A 20,469-nucleotide genomic window follows, 5' to 3' on the forward strand; every position below is an offset into this window, starting at 1 on the left:
TCTCTTTGGGTTATAAGCCCAATAGAAACACTTCTGGATCAAAGGGTATGCACAATTTGGTAACTTTTTGGGCATAATTCCAGATTGCTCTCCAGAATGGTTGGATTCGTTCACAGTTCCACCAACAATGCATCAGTGTCCCAGTTTTCCTGCATCCCCTCCAACATTCATCATTATTTTTTCCTGTCATTTTAGCCAATCTGACAGGTGTGTAGTGGTATCTCAGAGTTGTCTTAATTTGCATTTCTCTGATCAATAATGATTTGGAACACTCTTTCATATGAGTGGTAATAGTTTCAATTTCATCATCTGAAAATTGTCTGTTCATGGAATAATTTTTTTAAATTTTAAACTATCTCAGAGAAAATAATTTAATTGGTAGGAAACACACCAGAAAATTATTGTCCAATTGCAATCTCAAACAAAAAAAAGAAAAAAAATAATTTTTCTCCAGTGAATACTTACAACACTAGGATATCCAAAGAAAGCAAATTCTGGATGAAAAATCTCTCTTGTGACTCCTTCACAGAGAACACCTAAATATCCAAGCAAAATTCCCATAGTATGTTTCTGTATGTCTACAAACATAACATGGCTACAAAGAGCCCAGAAGCCTGGGTCCAAATGCAAGTAATTTCATTTCTCTGGCCCTAACTTTCTTCATCAGTAGTAATGATCATTGTTCCACCTAATTTTCTCACAATGTTGTGAGAAAAATACTTTGGAAATCTTAAATCTGTACAGAAATGTGAGTATGATTTGGGTTTTTTTTTTTGTCTTTCATCTGCCCTATGGGCAAAGCTTTTGTCATCTGTAACCAAGCTACTTGCTGAAGCACCATGGCATCCCAGGGGAAAGCAAGGGGCAGAAAATGCCAAGGGAGTCCAATTACCACCCCATCTTGACCGCCATCTCCCCTAAGCCCATGATCCTAAGCCTGAGCTGCCGGCTCTTTTCAATCTACCAAACTTGCTTCCAGCTCATATTTCACAGCCATTATTAGGGGAGAAATCTTTGTGGGGAGAAATTCCACCTTCATCATGACCAATTTTAATCTACAGGCAGGCAGGCCCAGGAGTCCCAGGAGTGAAGCCCCCCTCCTTCATTCCTGCTTCCAGTCCAGCTCTCACAGCCATCACTTGAGGAAGCATCTTCCACGAAGGAATTAGTAATCCCCACTAAGTGCCAGCCACCTGTCATACATGGGGCAGTCAAACCAGGATAGCTGGAGCCACAAGGCATGCTGAAGGAGAGAGAGGCGGTAGAATGGGCCAGCCAGTAAACTCCTATTGCCACATGACCACCATCTGCCCTCAAACTCTACCGAGCCGACTCAGGACCTTGAACTCAGAGCTTTAGGAACCAAAGTACCTCAAGCCCAAGGCCTAGCCATCATCCATTAAAGTAACTGCTATATTTTATTGGGTAACCTACAGCATATAGTAAGTGCTTAATATATGTTTCTTTCTTTCATTCATATTCTATTTAATTCTCCATTGCATTTTGTACTAAAAAAATTAAGAATAGGGGCAGAAGGTGTCCTGTGGATGTGGATGACCTATTGGGACAGATTTGTTATACACTCCTGAAGAGGAGACAGCATAGGATCATTGTTCAGGATACTTCACAGACATTGTTCTTGACAAATAGTTCATCCATATGACAGTAAAGCTTCAGCACTGGAAGCCCTCCCCAGGAAATCTTTCCCCTGCTACAGTAAAACCTCCAGTCTCGGCCTAAGCTTACAAATATCCCATCCCATTACAATTGGCCCAAGTCTGGGCATCCATGAGGAATTTCCTAACTCCAGAGAAAGATGCTATACTCCCGGTCTCCAAGGCAAAGCCTAATGAAGACAAGGCCAGACAGGAGCAATTTGGAGAGTGACAGACCAACAACAGATGCTATTAAGAGGTCAAAAGAGAAAAATGTAAGATCACATGGAACTAGATATCAACATGGAGGTCAAGGCAAAAAACCAAGCGTTTCTATGAACTCTGTCACAGCCTGACTAGACTGGATCCTTTGTTACAGAACCTTTTACTTCTGGGTCGCTGGTTTGAGTCCAACCTCAATGGCATTTATAGTCATAGAAATTCATTACCATTTCAGTGCTATTCATTGATTTGTATGAGATAGGTTGCTGGAGGATCCCATTGTTTTGGTGGGCAGCCTCAGAAATCTCCTGAGACTTGAGAGCTTGAGAGACAGTAGGCTTGAAAAGGGAAGATTACTCCCTGCCTTTCTAAGGGAAGCAAAGTATCTGCAGCTCTGAGAATATTTAGAAGTAGGGGGAAATAGCCTCAAAGTTGCTTGGCCACTTAGGAGATTGGGCTGAAAGTAAGACAGTATTACAGAGGGAAATCAGAAACTGAAACATGGGCAAGGGTCTTGTCATTTAAATGAGCTGGGGAAGTCAAGTAGAGGTGTTAGGAGAGAGAGGGAGTGATTGTAGTCATTGAACATTTAGGATTGGAAAGAGAATGTGTGCAGAGGTAAGGAGCATCGTGTTTGGAATATGGTGTAAGAGCAAGGGGACAAAGGAATTTATGGAAGAACATGGCTATCAGAGCAACTGGGGTCCATTGTGGACATTATCTGAAAGCAAATTGGGGGCTCTATACAGGTATAGGGATGAGATCTGGTTGCTGGTGCACACCCAGAATTAAACACACACACACACACACACACACACACACACACACACACACACACACATAATGTAACCAGTCTGGAGTGGACTGTGATGAAAGTTTGTTAACTGCAGAGTCTATTCAGTTCATTATACTTTGGGCTTCTTTGCTGTTTCTGGTTTTGTTTCAAAAAATAAGTGCCCAAAGAAGGAGTGGATGGGATAAAGTGACCTTCGACTTTGGGTAATATGGTATCCTTCAGTGGGTGGGAAGAAGAGCTGAGTATGCAAGAATCTAAGCTGTGATGGACTTAAATCCTGGGTGGCAGGAACAGTGCCCTTAGAACCCCACTGGCCCACCTTCCCACCACAGGAAAGCCTAACCCAGACAAGTGCGGACCCAGCCCCATTGCCTAGTGATATTTTGACTTGATTTGGTCAACATGGATTGCAATATCCCTCCCCTCCCTTTTCTCTATAAAGGCATATAAATAGAAGAAAACTCAGACCTCGATTTCTCCTTTTTAGCGCCGTGTCAACATGAGTAATTAGCCTTGTACTTATCTGCATTAGTATCATTAGAATTGAAAACCCATTTTAATCTGGATTCTGTTCTCTTCTCAATGTCAGCCTGTTTCTGGACCAGTACAGAGCTAGCCTTGTTGATGCAATAAAGAGATTACTCCAGCCCAATGTAAGTATGTTTCTATTTTCTCCTGAACACTGGCTTCAGAATAATTAGTCTGTGCACAGTGATTGAGAGAGTAATGGAATGGCAGGATTAATGTCATGTAATACTTTAATACTTATTATGTCCAACTTCAATTGAGTCTTCTAATCTATCAGGTTCTTTCCTAATCATAAACTAGGAAACTTCTTACACTTGGCCTTCTGATAAGGAACACAGTGGGTAGCAAAAGAAATGAAAGCGCTTCAAAGATAGGGTGAGATCATTTGTTATCAAAGCATTTGTGGAGTATGTGCTTTTGATAACAATGTCTCCATATTAAAGTAAAAGTCCAAGACGGAAAGTTTTCATGTTGGTTCCTGTCATGCATAATCCCTTCAATGGCAGCCTTTGCCATTGTATACTTATTTATTGTGAAAGAACATTATTTCTCCTCTCTTCATTTCTGCTTATGTCAAAAGAAAAGAACTTCAGATGAATCTGTATATTAAAATTTCTTTTCTTTCCAAAGTAAGCCCCATATTTACATATTACAGACATTAGGTCACAATGAAGCCAGGCATGGCATCACGCTTTGTGCACATTTTTTACATTTATACATCCATTTATGCCTGTGAGTAAATTACATAGTTTATATCTACCCCTATTTTGTTGGGCTGTTATGCTAAGCTAGGAGGTCCTATACCCAAGATAGAGAGTGAATGAATGTCTATTTAAAGCAGGGAAACATGTTTAAAGCCCAAGTGTAAAAAAATTATATAAGTATGTGAGACACTTGCTGTGCCCTAAGAATTTAAAATAGGTTAATGATGTTAACCTAGATCTGACCTACTCACTACAAGGCAGAAACTTACATTTACATAGAAAATGAAATGGACTCTCTGTGAAGAAAAGAATTTCCAAATTTTTGTTTTAAAAGTCTTTAAAGAAAATAATTTACACTTTGGTCTCTAACCTCAGCTGGACTAATAATACCTTTTAATCTTGAGTTTATATCTTTTTCTTGCTGAAAGCTCCAAAAGCATTTTGATAACCATCCTCTGCTTTACACTGTTGTTGTGGTTTTTATTTTTTAATTTTGTTATCTCTGGGTAGCTCCCAGATGTATAAATAGCTTTCTCTGAAGAGCTCCAAAAGCTTTGCAAGTGTTAATCAATTAAATTAGATTGGCCTTTGTAGTCCCCACTGTGAGGTAGGTAGATACTCCTGAGGTGAGGAAGGGCCATACTCCAAGGTATTGAAGACTGCCTCCATGGTTGACTGACCATTCTAACTTGGGGGTCGAGGAAGGAATGTCTGGCAGTTTGGTTTTCCTGGCTAGCTTTGGGGGCTGGGAGACACAGCTCAAAAAGCAAGCATTTAAAATAATGTGATGATAATAAAGAAGAATGGCATGGCATTGAGATTCTGGAATGGAGAGATCTGTAGAAAAATGAAATGAATCAATATGTCATTTTCAGTATCCCCTGGATCTTGCATGGTACATACAGTCCTTCCCATTTCTTCAAAACAGATTTGTGCCAAATACAATTTATTCCATTTTGCTGAGGATTTGCCTGATCTACCCAGTATCACAGTAGAAGAGCACTAGGGTAACAAGTGAATCAAAGGGAAGAGTAGACTGGGTTCTTTAGTACTTCCCCTGCCCCTGCCATTAAAAATGGAACCATTCAGCCACCCACCCATCCATACTTTAAAACTCTGCTGATGGAAGGAAGGCAACCAGCAGATGCAGGGCACATAGCTATGGGAAGACTGCAGCAAATGCCAGATGGTAGTGGGTATTTATCCACAATATTAGAGAGATCCAAATCTCTGAATCAGGAGCTAAAATCAAATGAAATGACACCAGTTAAGACGTATTTATAGTAGAAGATACCCCCTCTTAGTGGGTGCATAGCACAGTGGACAAGCATTGACCCCAAGCCAAGAAGATCAAGCTTCAATTCTATCTTCTAACTGTGCGTTCCATGGCACATCAGGACTTCTCTGACTTCAAATTTCCTCATTGGCAAATTGGAGATAATGATATCTATAATGCTAAATCTTCCAGGGCTGTGACGAAGCATAAGTGCAGCAAAGTGTATAGAGTGCTTTACAAATACCTAAAAGCTAAGTAAAATGGTGGTTATTACTGGTGAGACTAAATATTCACAGGTCTCATTCCCTGGGACCAAGGTGCATGGCTTGGGTTTTTTTTCTTCTTTGAGCAGATTCTAAAATTATTTAGTTATATAATCAGTGAGAAAAGAGGCAGAGAAAAAGAAGGAAAGAGAGAGAAAGGAAGAAGAAAGAAAGAGAGAGAGAGGAAAGAAGGAAGGAAGGGAAGGAGAGAGGGAGGAAGGAAGGAAGAAAAGAAGTAAGAAAAAGAGACAGGAAGGAAGGGAGAAAGGGAGAGAAAGGAAGGAAGGAAGAAAAAGAAAAAGAGACAGAAAGGAAGAAAGGTAGGAAGGAAGGAATATGAGGAAGAAAAAGAAAGAGAAGGAAGAAGAAAGAAAGAAAGAAAGAAAGAAAAAGAAAGAAAGAAAGAAAGAAAGAAAGAAAGAAAGAAAGAAAGAAAGAAAGAAAGAAAGAAAAAGGAAGGAAGGAAGGAAGAGAAAAGAGATAGTGAAAGAAAAAAAGGGAAGGAGAGAGGTTGAGAGAATATGCCTTAGTCTAAGAATGATAAAATCTAAGATTTTTTTAAGCTTTTCTTTGTAATGTGGGATAATACAAACTTGCCTTACTGATGGCTAAGTATTCTCAAGGTTGCACAATGGGTAGAGCACTGGGTCAGGAATCAGAAAGACCTAGGTTTAAATAGCGCCTTAGTCACTTATTAGCAATGTGAATCTATGTAAGTCACTTCACTTCTAATTTCTGTAGTATTTTCACTTATCTCCCAGGATAATTTTGAGGATCAAATGAGATAATATTTGTAAAAAGCACTTAGTATAGACTCTGGCACATAATAGGCACTTTTTATAAATGTTTATTCCTTTCTCTCATCAACAATTTAGCCAACTCCTCTAAGGTCTGAAGATACAAATAGTGTGGGGACTTTTAACAGATCAGTAAGGAAGAAAATTATTGTTCTTTAGCACTTAACAGATTTACAAACACTCTCCACAATCCACTTCTGTGAAATGGGTGGGCAGGTACTCTGATCCTCATTATACATTCCCTTGTTCTCAGAGAGGTAAGGACAATGAAGAGAAGGAACCTGGCCTGACCCAGGACTTTTGAACATACGTGTATTGCTCTTTCCTCTATGTCCCACTGTCTGTTTTTGGAAGCAGCATCCATAGCCCCCTACTAATAATTCGAGGTTCTGACAATCAATTTATATTTACAGGGAGTTTTTAGGACTCTCTGTAGCACCATCACCATGTTATTTATATACAATACCACTGTTAGTTAAACCCTCCACACTTGCAGGAAATACCCACTTGCTGAACATCAGTGAATCATCTTATTGAGGGCTAATTACTCATGGAACTCTAGCGTGCAGGGTGAAAGTGCAAAAGTCTTCCTTTATCTTTCTCCATAGGTACAAATGCCACCCAAGTAGCCCCTATGTTTGTGGGGGGGATGCCTGGAGATCCATTTGTTTTGTAATGAACAAAGGCTTAAGGGGCCCATTCTGAAATTTGTGCTTGGAAAATGTTGGGGTAAAATTTTCTCCACTTAAGAGACTGATCACTTGTGAATGGTATTCCCTGAAAAAAAAAAAGTGATTTGGCTCCTAGGAAAATTTCAACCCCTAGAATTCTAGCTAAAGCAAAGCCAGCTGCTGATTCCCAATATGTCCAGAGGCAAAGAATGGCAAGTGGAGGGGGTTGGGGTAGAGGAGGAGGGCTGCTACTCAGCTCTTCAGAAGATTATAAATAGGGATGTGGCTGAGGGGAGGAAGGGTCCCTGGAGAGAGCTTAATGAGCAAGGCAGGTTTCCAGTTTGGTCCAGGAGCAATGGAGAGATCTCAGGGTTATGTCCCAACCCTGCTGCTAATCTGACACCTGTTCCTGGGTGGGCAATTATAGACAACCTCCCGACAAGGAACAGTAAGATTCATCAGCAGAGACTTGAGTTTGGGCAGGAAATGTTTGTCACCTGCTAAGAATGAAAACTTTCCCAAATTCCCTGGTTTGGAGGAAACTACAAAGACAATGGATGTCACTTCTGCCAGCATTCAACAATGCTGTGCGTGAGAAGATTCTATAGCAAGTCTGCAAGAAGACAGTAATGTGAATTATAGTAAAAAAAAAAAAATAGGAAAAAAAAGATTGAAATCAGCAAATTGTATTCATTTTTTTTTTTATAATAAATTTTATTTTATTTAATAATAACTTCGCATTGACAGAATCCATGCCAGGATAATTTCTACACGACATTATCCCTTGCAATCACTTATGTTTCGTTTTTTTCCCCTCCCTCCCTCCTCCCCCCCTCCCCCAGGATGACAAGCAGTCCTATATATGCTAAACATGTTGCAGTATATCCTAGATACAATACATATTTGCAGAACCTAACAGTTCTCTTGTTGCACAGGGAGAATTGGATTCAGAAGGTAAAAATAACTCGGGAAGAAAATCAAAAATGCAAATAGTTTACATTCATTTCCCAGTATTCCTTCTTTGGGTGTAGCTGTTTCTGTCCATCATTTCTCCAATGAAACACAGTTAAGTCTCTTTGTCAGAGAAATCCACTTCCATCAGAATACATCCTCATACAATATCGTTGTCGAAGTGTATAATGATCTCCTGGTTCTGCTCATCTCACTTAGCATCAGTCCATGTAGGTCTCTCCAAGCCTCTCTGTATTCATCCTGCTGGTCATTCCTTACAGAGCAATAATATTCCATAACATTCATATACCACAATTTACCCAGCCATTCTCCAATTGATGGGCATCCATTCATTTTCCAGTTTCTAGCCACTACAAACAGGGCTGCTACAAACATTTTGGCACATACAGGTCCCCTTCCCTTTTTTAGTATCTCTTTGGGGTATAAGCCCAATAGAAACACTGCTGGATCAAAGGGTATGCACAGTTTGATAACTTTTTGGGCATAATTCCAGATCGCTCTCCAGAATGGCTGGATTCGTTCACAACTCCACCAACAATGCATCAATGTCCCCGTTTTCCCGCATCCCCTCCAACATTCATCATTGTTTTTTCCTGTCATCTTAGCCAATCTGACAGGAGTGTAGTGATATCTCAGAGTTGTCTTAATTTGCATTTCTCTGATCAATAGTGATTTGGAACACTCTTTCATGTGAGTGGTAATAGTTTCAATTTCTTCATCTGAAAATTGTCTGTTCATATCCTTTGACCATTTATCAATTGGAGAATGGCTTGATTTTTTATAAATTTGAGTCAGTTCTCTATATATTTTGGAAATGAGGCCTTTATCAGAACCTTTAATTGTAAAGATGTTTTCCCAGTTAGTTACTTCCCTACTAATCTTGTTTGCATTCGTTCTGTTTGTACAAAGGCTTTTTAATTTGATATAATCAAAATTTTCTATTTTGTGATTGGTAATGGTCTCTAGTTCATCTTTGGTCACAAATTTCTTTCTCCTCCACAAGTCTGAGAGATAAACTATCCTATGTTCCTCTAATTTATTTATAATCTCGTTCTTTATGCCTAGGTCATGGACCCATTTTGATCTTATCTTGGTATGTGGTGTTAAGTGTGGGTCCTTGCCTAATTTCTGCCATACTAATTTCCAGTTATCCCAGCAGTTTTTATCAAATAATGAAATCTTATCCCAAAATTTAGAATCTTTGGGTTTGTCAAACACTAGATTGCTATAGTTGACTATTCTGTCTTGTGAACCTAACCTTTTCCACTGATCAACTAATCTATTTCTAAGCCAATACCAGATGGTTTTGGTGACTGCTGCTTTATAATATAATTTTAGATCAGGTACAGCTAGACCACCTTCATTTGATTTTTTTTTTCATTAATTCCCTTGAGATTCTCGACTTTTTATTGTTCCATATGAATTTTGTTGTTATTTTTTCTAAATCATTAAAATATTTTCTTGGAAGTCTGATTGGTATAGCACTAAATAAATAGATTAGTTTAGGGAGTATTGTCATCTTTATTATATTTGCTCGGCCTATCCAAGAGCACTTAATATTTTTCCAATTATTTAAGTCTGACTTTATTTGTGTAAAAACTTTTTTGTAATTTTGCTCATATAATTCCTGACTTTCCTTTGGTAGGTAGATTCCCAAATATTTTATGCTATCAACAGTTATTTTGAATGGAATTTCTCTTTGTATCTCTTGCTCTTGGATTTTGTTGGTGGTGTATAAGAATGCTGAGGATTTATGGGGATTTATTTTGTATCCTGCTACTTTGCTAAAATTATGAATTATTTCTAATAGCTTTTTAGTAGAATCTCTGGGGTTCTCTAGGTATACCATCATATCATCTGCAAAGAGTGATAGTTTGGTTTCCTCATTGCCTACTCTAATTCCTTTAATCTCTTTCTCGACTCTTATTGCAGAGGCTAGTGTTTCTAATACAATATTGAATAATAATGGTGATAGTGGGCAACCTTGCTTCACTCCAGATCTTACTGGGAAAGATTCCAGTTTTTCCCCATTGCATATGATGCTTACTGAAGGTTTAAAATATATGCTCCTAACTATTTTAAGGAAAAGTCCTTTTATTCCTATGCTCTCAAGTGTTTTTATTAGGAATGGCTGTTGGATTTTATCAAATGCTTTTTCTGCATCTATTGAGATGATCATATGGTTTTTGTTTGGTTGGTTGTTGATATAGTCAATTATGTTAATAGTTTTCCTAATATTGAACCAGCCCTGCATTCCTGGTATAAATCCTACTTGGTCATAGTGTATTATCCTGGGGATGATTTTCTGTAATCTTTTTGCTAATATTTTATTTAAGATTTTAGCATCAATATTCATTAGGGAGATTGGTCTATAATTTTCTTTCTCTGTTTTCAGCCTACCTGGTTTAGGTATCAGTACCATATCTGTGTCATAAAAGGAGTTTGGTAGGACTCCTTCAATCCCTACTTCTTCAAATAGTTTATTTAGCATTGGAGTTAATTGATCTTTAAATGTTTGATAGAATTCAGATGTAAATCCATCTGGTCCTGGGGTTTTTTTCTTAGGGAGTTGTTTGATAGTTTGTTCTATTTCTTTTTCTGAGATAGGAGTGTTTAGGATATTTACTTCTTCCTCTGTTAGTTTAGGTAAGCTATATTTTTGGAGGTATTCTTCTATTTCATTTAAGTTGTCGAATTTATTGGCGTAAAGTTGGGCAAAGTAACTCCTAATTATTGCTCTAATTTCCTCTTCGTTAGTGGTAAGTTCTCCCTTTTCATTTTTAAGACTAACAATTTGATTCTCCTCTTTCCTTTTTTTAATCAGATTTACTAAGGGTTTGTCTATTTTGTTGGTTTTTTCATAGAACCAACTCTTAGTTTTATTAATCAATTCAATAGTTTTTTTACTTTCAATTTTATTGATCTCTCCTTTTATTTTTTGAATTTCAAGTTTAGTGTTTGATTGGGGGTTTTTAATTTGTTCCTTTTCTAGCATTTTTAGTTGCAAGCCCAATTCATTGACCTTCTCTTTCTCTATTTTATACAAATAGGCCTCTAGAGATATGAGATTTCCCCTTATTACCGCTTTGGCTGCATCCCATACATTTTGGTATGATGTCTCATTATTATCATTTTCTTGGATGAAGTTATTAATTATGTCTATAATTTGCTGTTTCACCCAATCATTCTTTAGTATGAGATTATTTAGTTTCCAATTATTTTTTGGTCTACTTTCCTGTGGCTTTTTATTGAATGTAATTTTCAATGCATCATGGTCTGAAAAGGATGCATTCACTATTTCTGCCTTACTGCATTTGAGTTTGAGGTTTTTATGTCCTAATATATGATCAATTTTTGTATAAGTTCCATGAACTGCTGAAAAGAAGGTGTACTCCTTTCTGTCCCCATTACATTTTCTCCAGAGATCTATCATATCTAATTTTTCTAGTATTCTATTTATCTCTTTGACTTCTTTCTTATTTATTTTGTGGTTTGATTTATCTAATTCTGAGAGTGCAAGGTTGAGATCTCCCACTATTATAGTTTTACTGTCTATTTCTTCTTGCAGCTCTCTTAATTTCTCTTTTAGGAATTTAGATGCTACACTACTTGGTGCATATATATTTAATATAGATACTTCTTCATTATTCATTCTACCCTTTAGCAAGATATAGTGCCCTTCCTTATCTCTTTTGATTAGATCAATTTTTGCTTTAGCTTGATCTGAGATCAGGATGGCTACCCCTGCTTTTTTGGCTTCACCTGAAGCATAGTAGATTTTGCTCCAACCTTTTACCTTTAACCTGCATGTATCACCCCGCTTCAGGTGTGTTTCCTGTATACAACATATTGTAGGATTCTGGCTTTTAATCCATTCTGCTAACCGCTTCCTCTTTATAGAGGAGTTTACCCCGTTCACATTTATGGTTAAAATGACCAATTCTGTATTACTTGCCATCTTGTTAACCCCGGTTTATGCTTTTCTCCCTTCTTACTCCCTTACCCCCTCCCTTACCCCCCTTCCCAGTATTAAGCTTGTGAGCTCCCCTTGCTTCTCACAGCCCTCCCTTTTTCAGTATCCCTCCCCCCCGTTAGAGTTCCCCCCCCAACTTGCCCCTTTCCCTCCCAGTTACCGTATTCCCTTCCACTTAGCTTATTCCTTCCTTTTTCACTTTTCCCTTCTCACTTTTCAATGAGGTGGGAGAAGTTTCACCATAGATTGAATATGTCTAAAATTCTTCTCTTAATGCCAATTCTGAAAGCAGTAAAATACTCACTATTTTCATTCCTCTCCATTCTTTCTCTCAGATATACTAGGTTTTCTTTGCCTCTTCATGAAATGTAGTACCCCCACTTTCCCTTTTTTCTAGTACAATGTCCTTTCCACAACTAGTTTCTAGAACAAGGTATACATGTATTCTTTATACATCTTTACAGCCGAAATATAGTTCCCAAGATTAATCTTTACCTTTTTAGATTTCTCTTGAGTTCTGTGCTTGTAGATCAAATTTTTTGTTAAGTTCTGGCTTTTTCATCAGAAATAGATGAAATTCGCTTATTTCGTTGAATGTCCATCTTCTTCCCTGGAAAAAGATGCTCATTCTCGCTGGGTAAGTTATTTTTGGTTGCATACCAAGTTCCTTAGCCTTTCGGAATATCATATTCCAGGCCCTTCGATCCTTTAATGTGGATGCTGCCAGATCCTGGGTGATCCTTATTGTGGCTCCTTGATACTTGAATTGGGTTTTTCTAGCTGCTTGCAGTATTTTTTCCTTTGCCTGAGGGTTCTGGCATTTGGCCACTATATTCCTTGGTGTTTTGATTTTAGGATCCCTTTCAGTAGGGGATCGATGAATTCTTTCAATGTCTATTTTACCTTCTGTTTCTATGACTTCTGGGCAGTTCTCTTTGATAATTTCCTGGAAGATAGTGTTCAGGCTTTTTTTTTCATCATACTTTTCTGGAAGTCCGATGATTCTCAGGTTGTCTCTCCTGGATCTGTTTTCCAGGTCTGTTGTCTTCCCCAGAAGGTATTTCACATCCTTTTCCATTGTTTGATTTTTTTGGATTTGCTTAACTGATTCTTCTTGTCTCCTCGAGTCATTCAATTCCAATTGTTCGACCCTGATTTTCAGTGAGGTATTTTCTTCACTCACTTTTTTAAGATCTTTTTCTAATTGTCCAATTGAGTTCTTTTGTTCTGTGGAATTTTTTTCCATTTCGCCAATTTTGTTTTTTAGAGAGCTGTTTTCTGTTTCCAGTTCACTAATCCTATTTTTCAAGGATTTGGTTTCTTTATCCACTCTCTCTTTAACTGACTTCTCCAGGCTCTTTTGCCAAACCTCCCTCTCCTTTTGCAGAGCCTCCCTCTCCTTTTCCCATTTTTCTTCTAGCTCCCTTGTGAGAGCCTTTTTAATTTCCTCCATGAGATTCATCTGTGCTGAGGGACATAAAGTCTCCTCCTTCGGGGATTCACCTGGGGACTGTTTGTTTTTAGTCTCCTCAGGGTTTGGAGTCTGCTCTTTATCTGTATAAAAGCTGTCCAGGGTTAAATTCTTTTTCAGTTTCTTGCTCATTCTGTCTATTTATCAAAGACAAACTATCAAAGAAACAGAAGGAAAAAAAACCCCTTGAATGGAGGCTGCTTTCTTTGGGGGAGGGGCAGGGTATTCGTGAGGCACGGGTCCTACTGTGCTATGGCGCCTGCGCACTGAGTTCCGAGCGCTCTGAGATCCGAGCGGGCTAAGACACTGTGGGGGAGGGGTGGCCAGGTCCCGAGAAACTCCAGCTGTTTGGGGTTGTATTCTTCACCCCCGGTGTTTTTAGCTTCTCTGCTGGGCTGCTGACTTGCTCCTATAGCAAAGCTCTCGCCGCAGAGACGGCTGCGATCGCGTCCTACGCCCTCTCCGCTCCACCCGGTTCTGAGCTGCTATCTGTGCTCTGGTTGCAGCTGCTGCTGCCCGCAGACTGCTTCCAAATACCGTCCCCGCCCTCGCGCAAAAACAGACCTTTCTTGACGAGTCTCAAGGATGGTTTCTCTTGGTAAGTAATTGTATGGTTTTTTTTCAGTCGAGCATTAATTCAGAGGCATGAAATGAAATGAATAGTGAGAGAAAAACACGGAGATTACACAGAAGTGTATTTCCTCTCCGCCATCTTGGCCGGAAGTCCAGCAAATTGTATTCAAAGAAGCCCCACTTCCCCCCCCTTTTTTTTTTTGATAACTAGCTTCATGTCACTGATGATTGATAGGGTGAGAGGTACTGCAGTCCATGTTACTATAAGTCCCTAGCAATCCCAATGCCTGAGATCAGAGGCCCCAAATGTAATTTAAAATAAAATAACAACTTCCTGCAAGTTGAACTGTGGACCAGAAGTAGCAACTAAGAAACTGAATCTGCTGATTTTCCTCAGAAATGGCTTTGGGGTATTCAGAGAGAGTGTTCAGGGAAGCTAGGAAAAGAAGTTTACTTAGGACCAGGAGGAGATTTGGGGGACAGCAATATTGACAGGTTTCCTACTTGTTATCACTGTTACTGAATTGTCAAGAATTCAAAAATATCACTGCAGAATTCATTTAGCCTTCTCCAGAAACTAGCCTTAACCTAACTGCCAAATTCCAAGAGCCCTGACCATATCTGAGAAATGCTGCAAATGTAAATGATGGTCTCCCTCTTTAAAAGAGCAATTTCTTTTTACTGACAGATTTTCTCCTCTTTTTTTATCTAACATCTGTAATCTACTTTATTTAACTGACATTTAGTACAAACTGTTTTTGCTTGTCTCATGGAAATTGGTTTGTGAGTAAGAGCTTAGTGCTGTGAGAAGACAGGGCTGTAGAAAACCAAGGTTCTTGTCAGTTTTTCTACCACCTCTTTTGGCCTATAACATTTTTTGTCAAATCCTGGGTGAAAATGATAACTTACCAAGCAATGGTGAGGACCTGAAAGGGGTTGTTTTGAGAAGAGCCAAGTTGATTCAATTTCTCTTCTATCTCAAAGAAGAAAATACTTAGCCTCCCTCTTAGCAAGAGGAGTTTTTGAAGGGATATAGAAAAGAAAAAGTAACAAGATGTAAAAGTGCTTTCCTCATTAAGAACTATAAACTATATTAACTATACTAGAGATTTAAGACGAACTAACAATACCTAAAATAAAGGGTCTTAACATTTTATGAGTGTCATGGAGCCTTTTCAAAACAAAGTCAGAGGCCACTTCCACTCATATCTTCTCAGAATAATGTTTTTAAGTTACATAAAAAAACAAATTTTATTGAAATAGTTATAAAAATATTTTTAAAACAGTTCTCTTCTGTTCGGTTCTGCAAATATGTATTGTATCTAGGATATACTGCAACATATTTAACATATATAGGACTGCTTGCCATCCTGGGGGGGGGGGGGGGGGAGGAGGGAGGGAGGGGAAAAAACGAAACATAAGTGATTGCAAGGGATAATGTCGTGTAAAAATTATCCTGGCATGGATTCTGTCAATACAAAGTTATTATTAAATAAAATAAAATTTAAAAAAAAAACAGTTCTCTTGACCCCAGCTTAAGAATCCCCCATCTAAAAAGGCTTATAAGAATTTTTTTCCAGGGCCAAATACATTTAAGAGTCAGCATTTTGCATGTGATATGCTTTTTTTCTTAGTACTTTTTTCTCCTTGTTATACTTCTTTTTACTTGGATTTTTGCTGACTCATATATTTAAGTTGTCTTCTAGACTCCTCTACAGACTTTTTTGTGGTAGAGGAGTTGCTATAAAATGGTTTCCATTTGTGGAATACTTACCATCTTCCTATTCTTCAGTTGCAAAAATGAAATGAGAAATTTTACAAATCTGTGATTGCACCCTGCTTTGCAATGTATTTTCCTGATTATGTTTTCTGTTACAGAGATGGTAACTAGAGACTAAGGTCTAAGCATTTATTCAGGACCTCCACTCAACAATGTGAGAAGTGCTTAGAGATACCCAAAAAACTATAAGCTTATAAGGAGCTTATACTGTGATTGAGAAACTAAGGCACAGATTCATGAAGTAACAGTGGGCAATACAAAACCAGCATCTCATTTAGTGCTCAGCTGTGTTGCAGTGCTTTGTTTATGCAAAGGAGAATGAAGAGTTTGTGGCTCATCATTTTATTCATTTTGCAGATGACAAAACTGTTAAATGAGTGCTAAGATAACCAGGAAAGACTTATGTACAGAGAGGAGGAAAAGGAAGGAAAAATTGAGCTGATCCTCACGGGCCATGGCGTAGGTTTGATAACAATGATAGTATGCCAGGAAGAGATTTGAGGATAATTGAAATGATAAGCTTTTTCTGTTCTTCTCTATTCCCACTGTTACCCCCACTGGATCAAACCCACCAGTGGCCAGAGGATTGAAGGAAGTCCTGGACTAATAGCCTGCCAGTAACATTTCTAGCTCTATGACTATAAGCAAGCCCTTTAACTCCATTTTTTCATCTGTAAAGGAGACTCCAGAATTGTACTTGTCATTTCATTAATCTAGGCAATGTCCCAGTGAAGAAACTCCCCCTACCATTGCAGCACCTTCTCTGCAGTTTGTGGTCAGTAAGAGTTGCCTAGAGTACTTGCTCAGGGTCACACAGCCAAAATGGGTCAAAAACAAGACTCGAATCCAGGTGTTCCCTACTCTTTCCTACTGACTTTTCCTACCCCTCTATCCTCAGTGTTGTGGCTTTCTTTCTCTCTAATTTCTGTAAAATTACAGAAGTCACACCTTTATCACTTGCATCCTAACAGATCATTTCTAAAAGTGCTTTGCAAAATGCAAAAATGACTAAATAAATGTTAGTTTGTATTATGACCTCACACCTGAGTTAGAGTACTCAGTTTCTTCATCTGTAAAATGGGGATACTGGTCTACATGACCGAGGCTGGGGCCCTTAGCCTGGCAGGGAAGGCTTTTCACTACTTGGCCCCACCTCACTGAGTAGCCTCATTGAGTTTGCTTCCTGCCCAGCACAGATTCCCCTCCCATTAGGCTAGCCCCCTTGCTGTCTTGAATTCATCTCCATGCCTTTCTTCATGCTGCCTCTCTTCACCTGGAATTCTTCTCTTCCCCATTCCAAAACCTAATTTTCCTTGAAAACAAAATTCAAGTCCTATGACTTTTATACTATATCATGAAATTTAGCGTTTGACCACATATTGCTCTATATTGTTCTCTAGTTCCAGCAATGTAAATTTTATCTTCCCAGATGCAGAGTAAATTCCATGAAAATTGGGCCAATATTCTCCATTTTTTTTGTTTTTGTTTTTGTAATCCCATGATACTGGATTGCGCTCGATTAGGTATATAAATGTCAATAAATGTACATCAGTGTTATCAAACTCAAACAGGGCCACTGAACTTTATATAAGGATCCCTGCTGGCTTCATATTGACTTAGAAAACCATATTAACATGTTCTACATTCCACTATATTTTTATTTATTTCATTAAGCATCTGGTTGTAGTGGGCTTGACAACCTGGAGACCTAGCCCATAGGTAAACTCTCTAAATTGGTCCTCAAAATATGGTCCAGGTTGTGACCTCTTTCATGAGATCTAGAAAGTCAAAACTATTTAAATAATGCTATTAACAAGTTTAAATTTGTAATACAGTTCATATTTATTCATATTACCCCACATACAAAAATATTCTTTAGGAGATCCTCCATTATTTTTGAGAGCAAAGGAGTCTGGAAACCAAAAAGTTTGAGAGCTAATGCTGTAAATCTTAATTTCTTCATCTGCAAATTAAAGACAATGATACTTTGCACAATCTACCTAACAGAATTATCATGAGGAAAGCACTTTGAAAATGTTTATGAAATTGTGGGCCTACTAGGTAAAGCAATGGATAAAATGTTGGGCCTGAAATTAGGAAGACTCATCTGTATTTGGGAGGGTGATTATAGTTTCTGCTTGTAAATTTGAGATTATAATCACCCTCCCAAATACAGATTTATGCAGATTCAACAAAGAACACTTACTAGCCATGTGACCCTGGGCAAGTCATTTAATACTATTTACCTTAGTTTCTTATTTAGAAAAGGAAATGGTAAGCCACTCCAGGATCTCACCCCAATGGGATCTCGAAGACTTAGACATGACTGAGAAACAATTGAACTATCAATATAATTGTGAATTCTTATTTTTAGGATATACTGAAACAATTATCATGAAAAGGGATGAAAAACATTTTTTGAGCATAGAAAACTCTTCTTAAAAAGTTTGAATCATACTAATTAAATACAGAGCAAAGCATCATGATATAGTAATAGAGAGTTGGTCTAGGAGTTAGGAAATCCTGCGTACTGGGTAGTATAATAGAGTGCAAAAGACACTAACCCTGGAATCAGAGAATCAGGTTTAAATCCATCTCTGACATTTCTACCTGTGCGATAATTTTTCTGGGCCTCAGATTCTTTCCTCATTTCTAAAAAAAAAAGAATTAGACTGGATGGCTTCTAAGCCTCTTCTAGCTTTGGACCAAAATTCAATGAATAAGTGCCACCTTTGACACTTACTGGCTATATGACCCTGCACAAATCACTTAACCTCTCTCTGCATTCAGGAAGCAGTCTTAGATTTGTAAGATGCAGAACAGTTGCTAATACCTATTAAAGAGAATTTCTTTCTTGGGACTTCCCTACTCTAGTGAAATCTCAAGTTAGGACAAAAAACCCAAAGTTTATACAAATGACTCCAGCAAAATGTCAGATGTATGAAGACTAGTACATGGAACTCCTGCTCTCTCTAAGGATAAAATCAATTTAAAAAAAGGGGGGGAAGCAATTTATTATAAGCAAAGGTTTGCATTAGATTTAGTGATCTTTCTGAATTTTAAAAATATTTTATAAATGTAAATATATAGGAAGCTGAATTTTGATGAATTGTAAGTCATCTGTTTAAAGACATGGTGACTTAACATCCATAAAATTCTTATGTTTTTAATTTTTTAAAAACAAAAATGCAAAGTTTATCTGCCAAGATCCTGTTAGGTGGATTGTTGTGCTCTGCTAATATTGTTGAAGACTCTTAAAATGATGATAAAGAATATAATAATTCCATCTTTCCTCCAGGATATTTGAGTATGATGGAAAAAAGAAGTGTAATATTCCCTTTAGGGCTGTTTCCCTGAATCCTGTTCAAATAGGTTCCCATATGACAGTTGCTCTTCACTGCTCTCAGGTTCTCTGGGTATCCCTTTGGGCTCTGGCTTCTAAATACTATTGCTCCTGAACCTTCACTGGTATTCTCCCTATTAATAATCAGAATCAGGTGAACTCCTATTAATTTTTAGAAAAGAGACTAACTGAAGAGGTATGGCATGCATAATGGATACAAAATGTTCTTCCTAAAGCACATGTATACATCTTCCTTTCGCAAGTCCCTTGGGAGAATGGGTTCAAACATAAAGTACAATGGTAGTGAGGAACACATGTGGCAAAGGGTACCTCCCAACTTTTTGTCCCAGCTTCCCCCTTTTTCCCTTTGTGGAGCCTTCATGAAGTTCTCCTTAAATATTTTTAGTTATCTCTCCACTATTTATTCACAAATACATGTTCATCAGAAGGATGAATGTGGCCAGCTTGATCTCCCCAAACTAATTTCTTTGAATTCAAAGTCACCAAAGAAAAGAGAATGCAATTTGAGTGGATTATACCATTTTATGCATTCAGTTCAGAGCTGTTACCTTCTGCATTACTGATTCTTCCACAACCAGTTAGAAGACTTTTTGTCAAGAGATAATACTAGCCTTTGAATTGTCATGGCCAGAAACTTACTTTCCAGTGTTTTCTCATTGTGGCTTAGACTGAAACTATCTCCACATTCTTAGAGGCCTAGACATTCATTGGTCACTCCCTTTATTAATTCTCCCACTCATTAAAATTTTTCAGTTCTCATCTAATCAGCTGGGGTGCATTTTGAACTCATTGTATTTATTCCCAATCCAAACCAATTCTCAAGGAACAAGTCCCAGGTAGATTCTATATTGTTCTTTTTGAATATCTTACTCAGTGTCTTCTACTTAAAAAAAAATCAGAAAAGTAACTGTGTCATAGATCTTATATTGTCTCAAATTTACAGGCAGAAATTATAATCACCCTGCCAGATACAGTTATGCAGATTCAACAAAGAACATTTTATAAAACTTATCAGAAGTTATTCTTTGTATTTATTAAAGTACCTGTCTTAGTGCTTGCAAAGGCAAGTTCCTCCATATCATAGCACCACTCAGGGACTACTTCCCTAACTTGCATTAAATATTGGTGGGCTAGGTCCCCAGAGGGATGCATGTGACTATCCTCAGAGTTTTAGAGGGAAACTTGAAGGGCTATATTTCTGTTATTGCTCATGAACCCCCACTAATGTGCTTCCCATTGATTATCAGCCACTTGTGTCAATTAGCTGTTAGAAAAGGGCATTGACTAAGATAATAGTCCAAGAATATTTGGTATAAAACATTCCTCCTCAATTGGAGTCACATTCTTGCTCTAGACACATCTTGGGGAAAGTGGGCTCAAATTTAAAGTACAAAAGTAGAGACACTATAAATAATTTATGTGAC

General features: G+C 38.0%; 1 protein-coding gene across 2 annotated transcripts in view; it reads left to right on the forward strand.

Moving 5' to 3' along the window:
- Positions 1 to 20,469, forward strand: part of CAMKMT (calmodulin-lysine N-methyltransferase) — a 525,230-nt gene that overhangs the window by 494,978 nt on the left and 9,783 nt on the right. For both annotated transcript variants that reach the window (XM_051975194.1, XM_051975195.1), the window contains exon 9: positions 3,263 to 3,326. In XM_051975194.1, the coding sequence (XP_051831154.1) occupies positions 3,263 to 3,326 (64 nt within the window). The remainder of the gene's footprint in view (positions 1 to 3,262; positions 3,327 to 20,469) is intronic.

The sequence above is a fragment of the Antechinus flavipes genome, chromosome 2 (assembly GCF_016432865.1).
Source record: "Antechinus flavipes isolate AdamAnt ecotype Samford, QLD, Australia chromosome 2, AdamAnt_v2, whole genome shotgun sequence".
NCBI classification, from domain to species: Eukaryota; Metazoa; Chordata; class Mammalia; order Dasyuromorphia; family Dasyuridae; genus Antechinus; species Antechinus flavipes.